Here is a 14,347-nt window from a genome sequence, read left to right as displayed (position 1 = left end):
AAATGAAAACATTTGTTTGACAATTATTATTTTATAAAAAGTCCTTATTTAAAATACTAAGGGACATTTAGCTTTGTAAGAATCACTTGATACTATCCTTTTCTCGAGAAATTGAAATATTAGAAAACTAGAGACATAATTTATTATGATAAAAATATATGTAAAAAGTAGAAAAAAATGCTTAATTTAGATATCTCTACTTATTCAATTGAAATGTTCTTTTAGATTTTGCCTAGTATAATATTATCTTTCTACTTTTGTTAATAAATATCTCAGTTCTATGAAGCGAAGAAATATGAAAATATTCCTATTATATATTACATATTATTATATATATAAATAAACAAGATTAAATGCATTATATGATGTAAAAATAGAATAATAATCGTCGTTCAATAATGTAATTTAGAATATTTTGTAAACAAAGACCAAAAGATATATATCAATAGCTTAAAGCATAAATAGAAGAGAAAATAGCTTTTAAATCAAATTTTTAATGATTTATAATAATTGATTGTATCATGTTTTTAAAAGAAATTAACAAATGTATCAAGTTATATACCCAGTAAAGGATGTTTCCTAACTTACATAGAAGTCTGTTGTTATTTTAATTTGATCTTAATTAAAATTTTCTTTCATGATACTAGCATATAATTACCTCCTTTATTAGAATATTGATAATACTAATAAATATCTAACAAAAATTTGTTAATGCACATTTTGATATTCATATACTTAACTGTGAAATATATAACTGTGTTAACAATGTTTGAAAACTTAAAGCAATTTTATATTATATATGTATATTTTCACAAATTTCTACAAACAAGGTTTTATTATATGTTGATATGGTAAAAAGAAAATTATATCATTTCATTTATATAAGATTATTACAATAAATTTTGTATCTATAGTAAATCGTATAACACTTTATCATCTTTTTAATGACATGCTTGTGAAGAAGCAATGAATTAATAAGGTCTCATTGATAATCCATGAACATTCTTTAACTATAAATGTAGAAATTATTTCAAACAAAACTGAACATGAAATGTGAAAATAAATTATTATAAATCAATTGTACACATACATTAGAGTTCAATATACACAGACACTTAGTCTTTTGCAAATCATTATCACAATCTTGAAAATTAAATTTCACAAAGAAGTTCAAGTTAGCTGCAATATTTGTCAAGATTATTGCACATGCAATAGTTCAGTCAGAAATTTTTCAACTTTGGAAATGTCGAGAAACGTAGCATATTGAATTAAAGTTTTATGAAAAATTGAATTTAATCCTTACAATATTACTTTAGATTCGCATAAACGAACATTTTATTAAAATATGACACCTGATGAAAAAAACGAGCTAGTTATAAATAACATTTTGTTTGCAATTTTGTAAACCGTTTTGTATACATATATTTATTGCAATATAACAATAATACAATAAATTCAATATTGTAAATTTATTTATCCGAAGCGAGGGACCTAACGTCCCTTTTACAGAGTTAATTATTATCGTTATCGTCGGCAATCATTAGTAAACAAATCATCTAAATACCTTATTAAAAGAGACTCGCTATTGTTAAAGGGTAATCGGAAATTCTTTGATACACTTTGCACTTCATGAAATATATGACGAACACTTTTTATTATATGCAAGTTTTCTGTCCGACAAAAAGCATATAGTTATGTACGTGTACCTACGTATACGTGTATATATGTATGTAAAAACTTGTAATGTAAATATGAATGGAGGACAAATACATTTCGTATTAATTATTTCATAATAGAATTCGTGCTATCTATGGTAATGATCAAAAAATCTTCTTCAGCTAGTCTTCCCTGTGAAACGTAAGATATAATTAGTTTATACATAAAACCTTAAATAGAATCAGAGCCAATAATTAATTTAATCGAAAGCTACCGTTTTTTAAATTGTATAAAAAGATTATATAAATTTACCTCCCGTTTAACAAATTTTTTTTGTAAAAATGAACAATGTTATAATAAACGGCACCAGTTGTTTGTCGAATTGTTTATGTTAGTACAATACTTATTTCATTTTTCTCCCCAAAATTTCTAGTGTCTTTCGATACGTTACTATAATTAAATCGTTTGTATAAAAAATCTCTGGTTTATAAGCAAATAATTTCTAATAGTTTCACAAGATAGTAATAAATACACGAAATTTATTAGGTATAAACACGAAATTTTTTTAGGAAGAAAAAAAATATGCCACTGCCGAATGGGGAGAGACAAAAATGAAAAAAAAGAATAGAAAAATCAGAAGCTTAAACTTTGTGTAATCGTTACAATTCTACTTATCCAAACATTTATGCTCTGAAACAAGCAGTCGTATCAGTTTATACAGAATTTATGGATAATCGAAACATCTGCGATATTTTCGTTATTAACGTTCGCAGTACGCTCTAACGTACGCTCTACGAAAAATAAAGATTTATTCAATGGAAATAGTACTTATCCTATTACTCTGCTAATTAGTACATAACAAACACTATTAATTAGATCGAATGTACATTGCTATAAGTTACTCTAAAATTATATACTAAACAACAGTATGGATCGATTTTGAGAAGCAAGAATCTTCTCAAGAATATTTCGTGTGTATTTTTCGGGCCTTCTTGTATTTTCTTCTTTTTTTTTCTTTATATCTGTTTTGTTTATAGTTTTAAAAAACATGAAACGCTTGAAGAAGGACACTTTGTAAATGTTCAACTGATCATCTTTTTATTTGTGAAAAAGCTTCCATTTAACCAATCGATTACATTTACTTTACACAACAAATATTGTAGTTTCGCAAAGTCAACCGTTCATCGACAGGGTGTATTCGACGTGTAGTTTTCTTCTCTTTTTTTTTCTTTTACTCGTGATAATAGCATTATTTTTTTTCTTTAATAATTGTACCTATATATGAGTCTCTTTCTCTCTTAATGTCTTATGTGTGAGTGCATCTATTAAAAAGCGCGAAATCCTTATCCGATGACCGGTCGCGCGCGTGAATGCATGAGTGCGTGCATGCATGTATGGTTGTGTATGTAAATACATTGGTGTGCAAAAGATTTCAGCCGGAAAAAGAAAATTTCTAACATTATATTCGAAAGGTGATGTCTAGATGAATTTGAAATAATATTGTAATATATATGTTAAATAATATTTTAAATAATACACAAACACTGTTATATAATTGTATAATATTACTTAAAATTTTTTAAAATACCGCTTTTGAAATATAAAGTGAAAGATCTATCTGGCCGGAAGCTTTTGCACGCCACTGTATGTATGTGTGTGCAAGAATTTTTCCTTCTTTTGTTTCCACTCTTTCGTTGAAACGAAAGTCGGCCGAACAATGGCCTACGTGTAATGTCTCGATGCGAATATATGTATATATTATCTCTAAAAAATCATATGTAACCAATGACGATCGATTTTATGTTTGATTTACAAGCATCAAGTTCGACTATGCTTGTGATTGTTTGCGATGTCTCTCTATATACATTTCATTAGCTATGCTGCAAATTAATGTAAAGACGAGAAATCTTTAAATGGCAACGATAAAAGTTACTCGGGACGAGTAAAGTTCAAGAAGAACTTCAAATTAATTTAATGATATAAGATATTATTATAATATCAATATCTTATAAATGAATTTAAGTGTTTGCACTAAAAGCAAATTATGAATTCTACACTTTTATATTAATTCTTTGATTTAATTCTTGATAATAATTGATAATAATTGATTTCTATATTTGAAATAAACTTCGAAATCTAGTTTTAATAATAATATCACCTATTTGTAACAATAAAATTGTTCTTATAGAGAAATTTGAAGTCTTTTTATTTTAAATTAGAAGTACTTTTATGTTTTATTTATGATTAAATCGAATAATTCGCGAATTAGTCTAATAAAATTTGAGATAATCTAAGGATCAATGGTCACATTCTCATTGCAAACTCTTTAATTACATAAATATAAATATATATCATTAATATATATATATATAATTTATTATATGTATATATACATATATATCGATCGATGTGAAAAGCTCGACAAATATGAACGAGTCGTAACAGGAAAAGCCAAAAAGTGGCGATTAATATGAGCAGAGAAGATATAATGTAGATATGGCTACAGACAAAAAGAAATAAAAATCGCTTAGCGTGAATGCAAGTTATGTTCTATTTCATAATGTAGCAACAGTACTTGTGTTTAGGAATGTTTTATAATATTCCCGTATCTTGTAATCGTGATATACTTAAAACATAATCGGTGTTAAAAAACGGCATACATATATGTATATATCATGTTTTATATAAATATATAAATATACATGTATTTATATATTTATATATATATATATATAATGTTCATAAAATTATCTGCAGTTTTTCCTTTCATTCAAGTTAATTCCATAATTGACTAAATTGTATATTGATGTAGTATTAGCTAGAACAAGAATTGTGCGTACACAATCCCTTTATAAATGCGCGTACGCCCAACGCACGTTTCCTCTTCATTTTACATTTCCTATAGATGTAAGAATCCTTCTTACACTGAATTTTATTTACAAAAATCAATACCCCCTTACACAATGAAATTTTTATTTTTTGTCTACCTATGCACTATAATCTACAAAATATTTCATTCAGTCCTCCAAACAGTATTCTTACTATTCCTTCCGTTCAATATTTTAAAGTTTTTTTTTAATCACGGAAGATCGAGTGTACGCACATAGATATCTAAAAAAATTTGTTCTCTGATGGGACATCTTGAGAGCACATATTTTTTTCATAACATTTCAACTAATTTTTTTTTAAGCTTTTCTTTTTTACGTTTCAAATGAATTACTCTTGACGCATACCAGGCTCTCTTGGTTATGCTTGAAAACTGATCATATAAAACAAGATATCTAACCCTTTTTAGTTCTACTTATGAAATTCACTTCTAACAAGAGTTAAATTTAATGTAGCTTTATATAATGCAATACAAAATTCTTGTTTTTTAGGTTTTGCTCTTTTCTCAGTATCAACTCGTTTTGTTCAGACTATCTCATTTACTCAATATTTGCATTTGCAGCAAAATAAAGTATTTTTTGAAAAACTAAAACCATTGGGAAATAAATAATTAAATTATAACGCGGAATAGAAAATTATATAAAGAGATATTTATAAATAATTTTATAATAATGAAATTTTTTTAACAGAAATTGTTAAATCATTCATGGACTATTAAAAATTTCCTATAATGTACTTTACTGAATTCAAGTTGTTCCATTATATTTCGATTGCTTCTGCCACAGAAGTTTCATATTAAATTATTATCGTCACATTCTACCGAGGCAAGATTAACAACCTATCATCTCTTTTTCTCGTTATTCAAAAGGCTTCAGTAAAGACCATAAACGAGCTGGAGAAGTATTTATAAATACGTACTACACACTACTTTATACGCTCAAATTAAATCGCCCGATGATTGTATATTACGTAGCTTTTTTCGCTATAATAGCACCCTTTCTGAACAACGGTGCCATTCCTTTTAACAGTGCCCGAAATAATTGCGAGCAATCATAAATATCACTAAAATGAATATACAGGTGTTTTCTTCCTACGTTTATCAATGTAGATAGGTAATTCATTGAATTCACTCCATTTAAAAAGAATTTAATATTGATCCTTGGATCCTTGTTCTCTTCCCTGTCAATATTTAATATTATATTTATAATGATGATAATAACGTTCCAATTCCACAGCAATATTAATTGTGAGACCTATTCGTAATATTCGTAGGAATTGAATAATAGACTATATTACAATATAATTTCAAAATTATGAATATTACTGTTTAAATAGTATTAGTACTGTTTTTTTGCTGACAACCGAATAAATCGTCCACAGTTTCCCACTATTTACAGCTCAATGAATTTTACACATATGTCCATTTATCTCACGACATTACCTCCAGGAAGTCACTGTTTAATTCTGACGAACGTAACAATACGATACATCGGCACAAAAAAAATATGTAATTCTTTTTTTTAGCAATTAGGTCGATCGATGTATACCGTAAAAATACGTTTTCTTTCATTCACAGAATCGTTGAAGATCAAAATATGGTTTATATGGTAATCTTCAAAGTCAGCACATCCAAAGATAATATAAGGTCCTTTTATGTAATTATTAGAATACTCTTGATATTTTAGAATGCAGAAATTGTCTCTGTCATTGTGATTTTCAATAGTATGTGGGAACACTAAAGAACAAATCACTTCTTCCAATAAGAATAACATTTTTTACACTTTTTGCACAACTTGAGCAGTTCCATGAGTATTTCACTATACAACACATGGGAATAAATACACTCATTTGTATGAGTCATCATTCTCCCGAGTTAGATTCGTCATAGTGGGAAAATTTAAGGAAAACTTGCTCCAAAGTGGTTTGGCTGAAGCTATACTCTTCGATATCCAGCTCGAGCTTGGCTAATAATAAAAGTTTCAATTAATTTAATTACGTAATGTATGATAATTGAATCGTTTATTCAATGTTTACCTTTCTCCAACTGCGTAAAACACTCGGCCAGCGAGGTAACTGCATGTTGGGGAACAGCAAAAACTAATCTGTCGGCAAAGCTTTCTTCGAGAGTTGCATCTGGAAAAAGACTGGAAACAAATTCTTTCAGAATCGTAATCCTATCACCGGACGGTGTCGTTGGTGTACAATCACCGCCTAAAAGTTTCATTTCGAGGGTATAGCCTGCACCATATAAATTCTTCAGATGTTGAGTAGAACCAATACATCTTAACTCTCCTTTTACCATTATACCCACTCTAGAACAAAGAGCATCAGCTTCCTCCATTGAATGAGTGGTAAGAATTGCTCCTCTACCACCCTATTAAAAAAAATTTATCAATAATGAAATAACCTTCAACAATCGTGTGTTATAGGAAATGACAAGTTTCAGTAGAGGAACAAACCTGGAAACTAGCAAGGATTGTATCCCATAAAAACCTCTTTGACCTAGGATCCATTCCTGCACTAGGTTCGTCCATTAGAACAACTTTTGGACCTCCGATCATTGCCATGGCAAAACTAAGTTTCCTTCTAGTTCCACCCGAACACTCATGAGCTTGTTTATCGGCGTGCTCATGAATTTGCAAACCGGTGAGGTATAAATCTACGATTCTATAATATGGAACTTTGTTCTTGTTTGTAATTTTTTACTAAATATTTATTTAAGAATTGTACAGATATTCGAATGGGTCGAATTAATTACCTGCCAATATCACTCCATGGTACACCACGAATCGCGGCGTAAGATTCTAAATGTTCCCTAACGGTAATATTCTTCCATTGAGCATCATGTTGGGGACAGTATCCCATTTGTTTGAAAGCTTCTGTCATACTTGAATTAATATTATGACCACCGATCTGTACTCTGCCTCGAGTGGCCGCTTCTTCAGCTATGATAATCTTCATTGTCGTCGTTTTTCCAGCACCATTGTGGCCCAGCAAACCAAACACTTCTCCTGGCTCAACCGCTAACGAAAGATTCCTTACAGCAACTTTTCGTTGTATTTGGCTAGCTTCTTCATCTTGTTTTGAACAGCAACTACATGAACCTGTATCCTGCTGTCGGTACTCCTTTCTCAAGTTCTAATAAATATTTAACTTTAGTTGTATAATATGAATACATTATAATAATGAAAATAATATATAATAAAATAATACCTGTACTAGAACTACAGGTGGTTCTTGAACGGCAGATGAAGTAATGAGATTAAAAACTTTTTGTTTTTCTGCTTTAACGTCTGCATCTTCATGTTCTCCAATATCAGAGTTCTCCATTATTTCTTCACCAATTGAACCACCATTACGCTAGAAATGACAAGAAATATTTTTTAATGGAACAGTTTTATATTTCAATTTTCAACCCATTATATCAATTATACACTAACCAGGAAATACTTTAATACATCACTAACATTGCCACCACTCTTTTTAATGTCCAACAGTAAAAGCACGAAGAACCACACCGGACAATGCAGAAGCACGCCAAAGGCCATTAGAATGATCTCCGTGGTTAAATAATCAGACATAGTCAGATGATGGCAAGCAGCATTGATAGAGCACATTAGATGTACTCTTTCTACATAATACACTGCAGCATATGGTACGTACAATGTGTTCAGTAGAGAAAAAATTACGTGTAAAACAAACGCTGCTGTTCCACCTAAGAAGATTTTTAATTAATCCGTGGTAATAAATTATAATATTTAAACAAATGTATTTCATTATTTTCATATTCATTTATACATAAAAGTCTTAATAAAAATTGGGAGCGATATCTAAACAATTTAATCTCTGAAGTGTTAAATTGAATGTATAACTTACTAAGACCCAGCATGTCAAGAATCGTGACTAGTATAAACGGTATAAGTCCAATGAAAGTTGCAATATTGGGCAAAATGCTTTGAGCGGAATCCATCTTGTCAAAGATGTAACTCAAACACGTAGAGAATAGAATGGATGATGGGCAATAAAGCATGAAAAGACCGGCTAGGGTGATGAGCGCTGGTACTTCTTGAAGCGAAGGCACGTCAAAGAGAAATATGATGCCAAGAATACATAAACAGATGAAAAACATCAGGCCGACAAGTACAATAAAGTACGTCAGAAAGTACATCGAAAATGACAGACCATTCACACGAAGCTGATTCTTCGCTTTTATCTGAAAATAACGGATACCATAAGGAGTATTGCTTTTAAATAGCAAGCATTTATTTAAAAAATGTCATTAATAAAAACAAGACTTACTTCACGATCATAGACCACGTCCACAACTAAAGTTATTGGCAACAATACAAAATTCATTCCAATAAACAGTGCAGTACTCGCTGTGCCAATATTGAATCCCTGTGGCTGAGAAGTTTGTTGGAAAGGATGTGTCTTAACTTCAATCGGTTTTAAATTGTTTTCATTTGAGAGTAATCTAATTGGAATAAAATAAATGAATTTTATACGTGGTTATTTAAATCTACGATTTAATTTTTAATTAAATTAAATTATTAATAATTTATTTTATTTTATTTAATTAAATTTAAATTATTAATAAATTATTGACTGTACCTGTAATAAGTGTTTGATAACAAGTTTATTAAAATTGGTAGGGAATGTTGCATGGTATCATTATATGCGACAGTCAAATTGATCCTGGACAGACTATATTCATTGATATTGAAAGCAGACATATGCGGTGCGATTTTTAACAAATTTGCAAAATTCCCGTAATACTCTTCAATGTACTTCACATCTTGATTTATTCCATCGATTAAATTTGTGATATCATGGTCGGTATTATTCGCGTACAAAAGTTTAGTCTCATTTCCATAAGTATCTGTAAAAGAAAAAACGGTAGACTAAAGTAGACACTAAATTTTCTAAATTCATAAAAATGTAATTATTTTAAAACATACCAGTATTCAATGTAAGAGATTGCATTTTGATTTCAACTGTTTCAATGCTATTTAAATGGAGGCCAACGACTACTAGAAGAAGAGGCGCGAAGATAGTGAAGTACAATAACTGAATGTTCCTGATGAGTCTAAGTATCCTTAGGCGAAGCATAGCGTACAAGGTTTGGAGGAAATTAGGCCGAACTTTTATGGGGTCTAGTCCAAGGCCAAGAACAGGAGGATTTCTATCACTATGGACGCCATCCGGCAAATCTCCTGCCTCTATAGTAAAATACAATAAAATTTATAAATTATGAACTTTATAACAGTTTACAAATATTGAATTGAATGTACCTTTTGCTTGACCATCATTCTGAACAGTGACACCTTCATTCTGCAAACTCTGATAAGAAGTACTCTTAGATTGCAACGATAAAGATCTGCTTAATGCACGATTGCGCACCATCTTTTTTGATAAATTATCCATTGTGTATTCAGGGCCTTCATCCTTTTCTAAATGCAGAAATACTTCTTCTAAAGTAGTCATTGATACTCCATAGCTGCTAATACCTAATCTACTCGATCGGGTTTTAATTTCGTGTTCTATAGCTGAGAAAAGTGGTGCGAAGTTTTCTACTGAATTATGAGGTAAAATAAAGCTCAGTTCACGCCCATGACGTCTTGCTTTTTCCGCTTTTGAGACATGACACGTTACTAATCTGGTAATGGCGTGTTCTCTTGCATTTCCTTCAAGTACTAACCTGTTATACATTCACAAATATGTTTTTATTAAACATGCTTTATTTCTGCTTTTCGTTATTTAAGAAATAACCAACGTACGTTAAGTGATATCCAATACCAAATTTATTTTTTAAGAACAAAGAACTGCCACAGCATCTCAGCTTTCCTTTACTAATAACTGCTTTCCTATCTGCTAATATATCCGCCTCATCCATAAAATGAGTAGTCAATAGAATCACTTTTCCATGACGTCTAGATTGTAAGAAAGACCACATCTGTCTTCTGGAGTAGGGATCAACCCCAGCTGTAGGTTCATCCAGGATAATAATCTTCGGATCACCGATAATGGCGATACCTACAGACAATTTCCTTTTTTGTCCTCCACTCAAGTATTTCGCAAAAGTATTTGCTTTTTCAGTTAAATCGATGTCTTTTAAAGTTTTTTTCACCTAAAAGTAATCATACACGACAATCCTTTTTATTCAAAATGTATGTAAAAAATTTTATGCGACTTGTTCACTATACATTACATTACCTCATGTTCAATCATCGATTTTGGGATACCACGTACAGCAGCGAAAAATTCTAGGTGTTCGCGAGGTGTGAGAAGATCAAAAAGGATATCATGTTGTGGACAAACGCCAGTCATGCTTCTAATCATCTGCATATCATTGGAATCTCGAACGTCATAACCAAATATCAAGGCAGTGCCAGCAGTAGGTGCGGTCAGGCCAGTTAAAATATTGAAGAGACTTGTTTTTCCAGCTCCGTTGTGTCCAAGTATCGCTGTGATTTGTCCCTCGTAAATCGTTAAATTGATGCCATTTACGGCTTTAATTTCTGGCTTACGACATTTTTGGTAGGACTTGTAAAGATCGACTATTCTAATAGCTTCACGACCCTTCATCTCGCGCACCACAGGTTCAACGTCACGATTAGTCTCTTCACCAGGAATAAAAGAATTTGATTCACCATTCGATGATGGTACCTGCAAATACGACTGTGAATATATATTTTTCTATTTTCTTTCATATTCAACACTTTAAATTATTGTTAATGATACTCACCCGTGGAGCTTTTCTTTGACACCAAAACTCAGGTGTGAAGCAAAACCAAGGAGTTCTCTTTGTCCCGTATTCACCTAAATTAAATATATAATATTTGATTATTCACTATTTATCAATAATATAATGAGTATGATAACACGTATTTTAAGAAGCGTACTTGGAATGACGCAGTCAAAATAATAAGCTAAGCAAGCATAGAGAATTATGTCTAAAGTCATCATAATAAGACTTCCTCCAAATGGTATACCAGGACCTGACCAAAGATTGTCAAAGTTAACTCCTTCTCCTTGTAAATCTAATACAAGAGCCTAGGAAAAGATACACATCGTTTTTATTTATAGAATTGCCCATTCTTCATTGTTCTAGTATATTATTGTACACTGTAATACAAACCTTATCCATAGCCAAAGCAACGCCTGTTGGACTAAGAAGAGAGACTAACCAAAACGGAACTGAACTAGAGTCATTCACAAAGACTTGGATAAAATACATTAAGCTCATTATCGTGACTGCAAAATTGCCTAGTACACCGGCAGTCTGATAAGAAAATAGTTATAAATAATTTAATAAAGAACGCACTAAGAGTAGAATAGCATCAATGAAATACTTACTCGTGACGTGTCGAAGAAAGGTGTTATCATAAAAGCGAACATGATTATGGAAAAACTGTAGAGCACTACTAAAAGGAATATCGGTAAAAAGTGTGTGTGTTGAAACATTTGTAGTGTGAAAAGTAGTATTACTGCGACGGCAGAGAGTAATAAGACAAAAACGCTGTAGATAATGAACCATGATAACCTGTAATGAAAATTTTTTCATTTTTCGAAATCTGAATTTTGTTCTTCTAATATATCTTTTTTGTGCGACATAATTCATATATCATTTAGTATATGTTAATATTTGAAGTGAAGCACAATCTACTCGTTGATTTTCAAATAAGATTTACCTACCAGAAAATCGAATCCTTTAGGCCCATTATCTTCATTCCTTCCTTGATCTTTTTCTCCTTTTCGCCGACTATTAGGATCAGAAGATAAGTGACGAATTGTGAAAGAGAGAGGACCATAAAAAGAGGTATAACAACTCTCAAGGCCAGCATCCAGTCTAAATAAAAAATATCCTTAGAAATGTACCCATAAAAGACACATTAATTATTAATTTAAATCCTAAATCATATGTCTTGTTCTTATAGACAAGAATTTAATATACTAATTAGGGATCACCCATAATTAAATATTCTATATTTTTACTTGCGGTGAAAGCTTCTTTAGGGAACATTTCTAGCTTAACATCCGGTACAGTTACATCTGTATTCCCTGTGTCTAGCTACAAATTGTCAATATACAGAATCAATAGATGTATATAATAAAATTTTCATTATTATATTACAAGATTATTAACATAAGCAGCACAAAACATACTCTTATCTTTGTGATATCCATTATCATTTGTAATGCTAGGAAACCTGAGTGCAAATAGTTATTCGCAGGACATGATCCACCAGTCTCCATCGACAATACACCTCCCAGCCAATGGCTCGTATCCTTTCGGCAAGTAACTGGCGCGGAATACAATTCAGTTGGCGAAGGTGGATTCGTATATGATGGATTAGTTCTTATCTCGTATCTAGTACAAATTGCGACATAACGGTTAAACGTCTTCGATTTTTGCTTTTTTAGCTGATTACTTCTATTAAGTGTTTTTAAATATTACGAGAGACGCTGAGATATGGGTTGAGAATCCTCGAAGATTACTGCTAAAGGTACGCTATATGGGTCTCTCCAATACGCTGCTTGCAGATCATCCTTTGTATCGAACACCATGAAATTTAAGGGAAGTTTGCCAGGATAATCCCACATTGATGCCCACAGGGCATTCATCGAATTTAAAAAAGTCTGAAACAAGGATAATATCGTAAAGACGGTTACATGTTTGTAGTGTATGGCAGATTATAATGTCTTAATGACGGGAACATGTACCAAAGTTTCTGTTGAGTTTGGAACAACGGCTATTGTGTTGTTCCTGTAGCCATTGAACGTCTCGAATATACCACCCTCTTGCCTCTGCGTCGTCATTGCGGGATAGTTTGGATTTGGTGGCAAAACTTTTACCACTATCAATACACCTAGGGTGCAAAGGGGGAGGAAGATCTCCTGTAAATAATACAAAAAGATCATTAAAAACCATATCAAGATTTCTACACCTTGCTTCATTATCTGCTTTTATAATAATACAGAAATCATATCAGATTAAAAATTTATTTATCTGAAAGAACAAATTTTATAAGAAATTGAATTTTATGATATTTCAGAAACGTGTTCAGGCAAACTGTATCAAATGATTTATGATGATGAGTTGTTCAATGTAAAAGGGACTAGAAGGACTGCAAAGGAGAGCAATTAGCTACACGAAAAAAGAAGGAAAAGAAATAATATGAGTTTTTAGAAAATAATATGAAACAAATAGACAAACATTTTTAATACTAGACATCGATAACTTTTTAACTGACCCTCGGTCACCATCAGCAGCTGTTTCCTCTCGCCTATGGTTAATAATGCATACGTTAAAAATCGTACACGACGATTTCGATTGAATAGGGTTGCGAAGGTAGTATACACGATAGCTTCTGGAAAGTACCTCCCCCGTGCGTGCATAATAATTATTCTACCTGCACCCTCTTCTCCTACACCTGTCGTGCAACGTAAACCTGCGCAAGCGTTCGATACAACCCCTTGTCGGTCCGTTTGAATAAGGGAAAAGTGGATATGCTGATTCGCTTTCGTATTCCGTCACCATGACGATCAACAACGGACCAGGCTAGTTCGATTCATCAGCACAATTATTCTGGATTTACAGTTTTACGGCCATTCATAAACAATTTACGATTTTCTTTCTATATCACAAATTCTTGTTCGCCAAACAATTAATTTAATAAGAAAACAAGAAATAACGGCGCATGGCAATAAAGTAAAATAGACTGGAAAAGTTATTCTAGAACAATTGGATTGGTTCTAATTTCCGGATTTTTTAAAGTTGAAATTGCCTTTATTGTAGGCACGT

At 31.4% G+C, this 14,347-nt stretch overlaps 1 protein-coding gene across 2 annotated transcripts in view; it reads right to left on the bottom strand.

Annotated features, from left to right (window-relative positions):
- Window positions 1-4,183: 4,183 nt before the first annotated feature.
- The window catches only part of LOC117235863 (ATP-binding cassette sub-family A member 5-like), a 33,706-nt gene continuing 23,542 nt past the window's right edge, over window positions 4,184-14,347 (bottom strand). The window contains exons 5-26 of one of the 2 annotated variants that reach the window (XM_033498296.1): window positions 13,267-13,440; window positions 13,001-13,182; window positions 12,709-12,913; window positions 12,538-12,613; window positions 12,238-12,391; window positions 11,899-12,085; window positions 11,681-11,824; window positions 11,445-11,595; window positions 11,288-11,361; window positions 10,756-11,220; window positions 10,320-10,669; window positions 9,834-10,240; window positions 9,501-9,761; window positions 9,154-9,421; window positions 8,842-9,016; window positions 8,419-8,755; window positions 7,983-8,257; window positions 7,756-7,902; window positions 7,301-7,680; window positions 7,002-7,209; window positions 6,577-6,916; window positions 4,184-6,506 (exon numbers count right to left, since the gene is read on the bottom strand). In XM_033498296.1, the coding sequence (XP_033354187.1) occupies window positions 6,403-6,506; window positions 6,577-6,916; window positions 7,002-7,209; window positions 7,301-7,680; window positions 7,756-7,902; window positions 7,983-8,257; window positions 8,419-8,755; window positions 8,842-9,016; window positions 9,154-9,421; window positions 9,501-9,761; window positions 9,834-10,240; window positions 10,320-10,669; window positions 10,756-11,220; window positions 11,288-11,361; window positions 11,445-11,595; window positions 11,681-11,824; window positions 11,899-12,085; window positions 12,238-12,391; window positions 12,538-12,613; window positions 12,709-12,913; window positions 13,001-13,182; window positions 13,267-13,440 (5,064 nt within the window). In that variant the 3' untranslated portion in view covers window positions 4,184-6,402. The remainder of the gene's footprint in view (window positions 6,507-6,576; window positions 6,917-7,001; window positions 7,210-7,300; window positions 7,681-7,755; window positions 7,903-7,982; window positions 8,258-8,418; window positions 8,756-8,841; window positions 9,017-9,153; window positions 9,422-9,500; window positions 9,762-9,833; window positions 10,241-10,319; window positions 10,670-10,755; window positions 11,221-11,287; window positions 11,362-11,444; window positions 11,596-11,680; window positions 11,825-11,898; window positions 12,086-12,237; window positions 12,392-12,537; window positions 12,614-12,708; window positions 12,914-13,000; window positions 13,183-13,266; window positions 13,441-14,347) is intronic. The other variant, XM_033498297.1, reaches the window with a different exon arrangement.

The sequence above is a fragment of the Bombus vosnesenskii genome, unplaced genomic scaffold (assembly GCF_011952255.1).
Source record: "Bombus vosnesenskii isolate JDL3184/JDL3185 unplaced genomic scaffold, Bvos_JDL3184-5_v1.1 scf7180000013334, whole genome shotgun sequence".
NCBI classification, from domain to species: Eukaryota; Metazoa; Arthropoda; class Insecta; order Hymenoptera; family Apidae; genus Bombus; species Bombus vosnesenskii.
The sequence above is the reverse complement of the archived record's forward strand: the minus strand, read 5'-3'. Positions and strand labels throughout refer to the sequence as shown.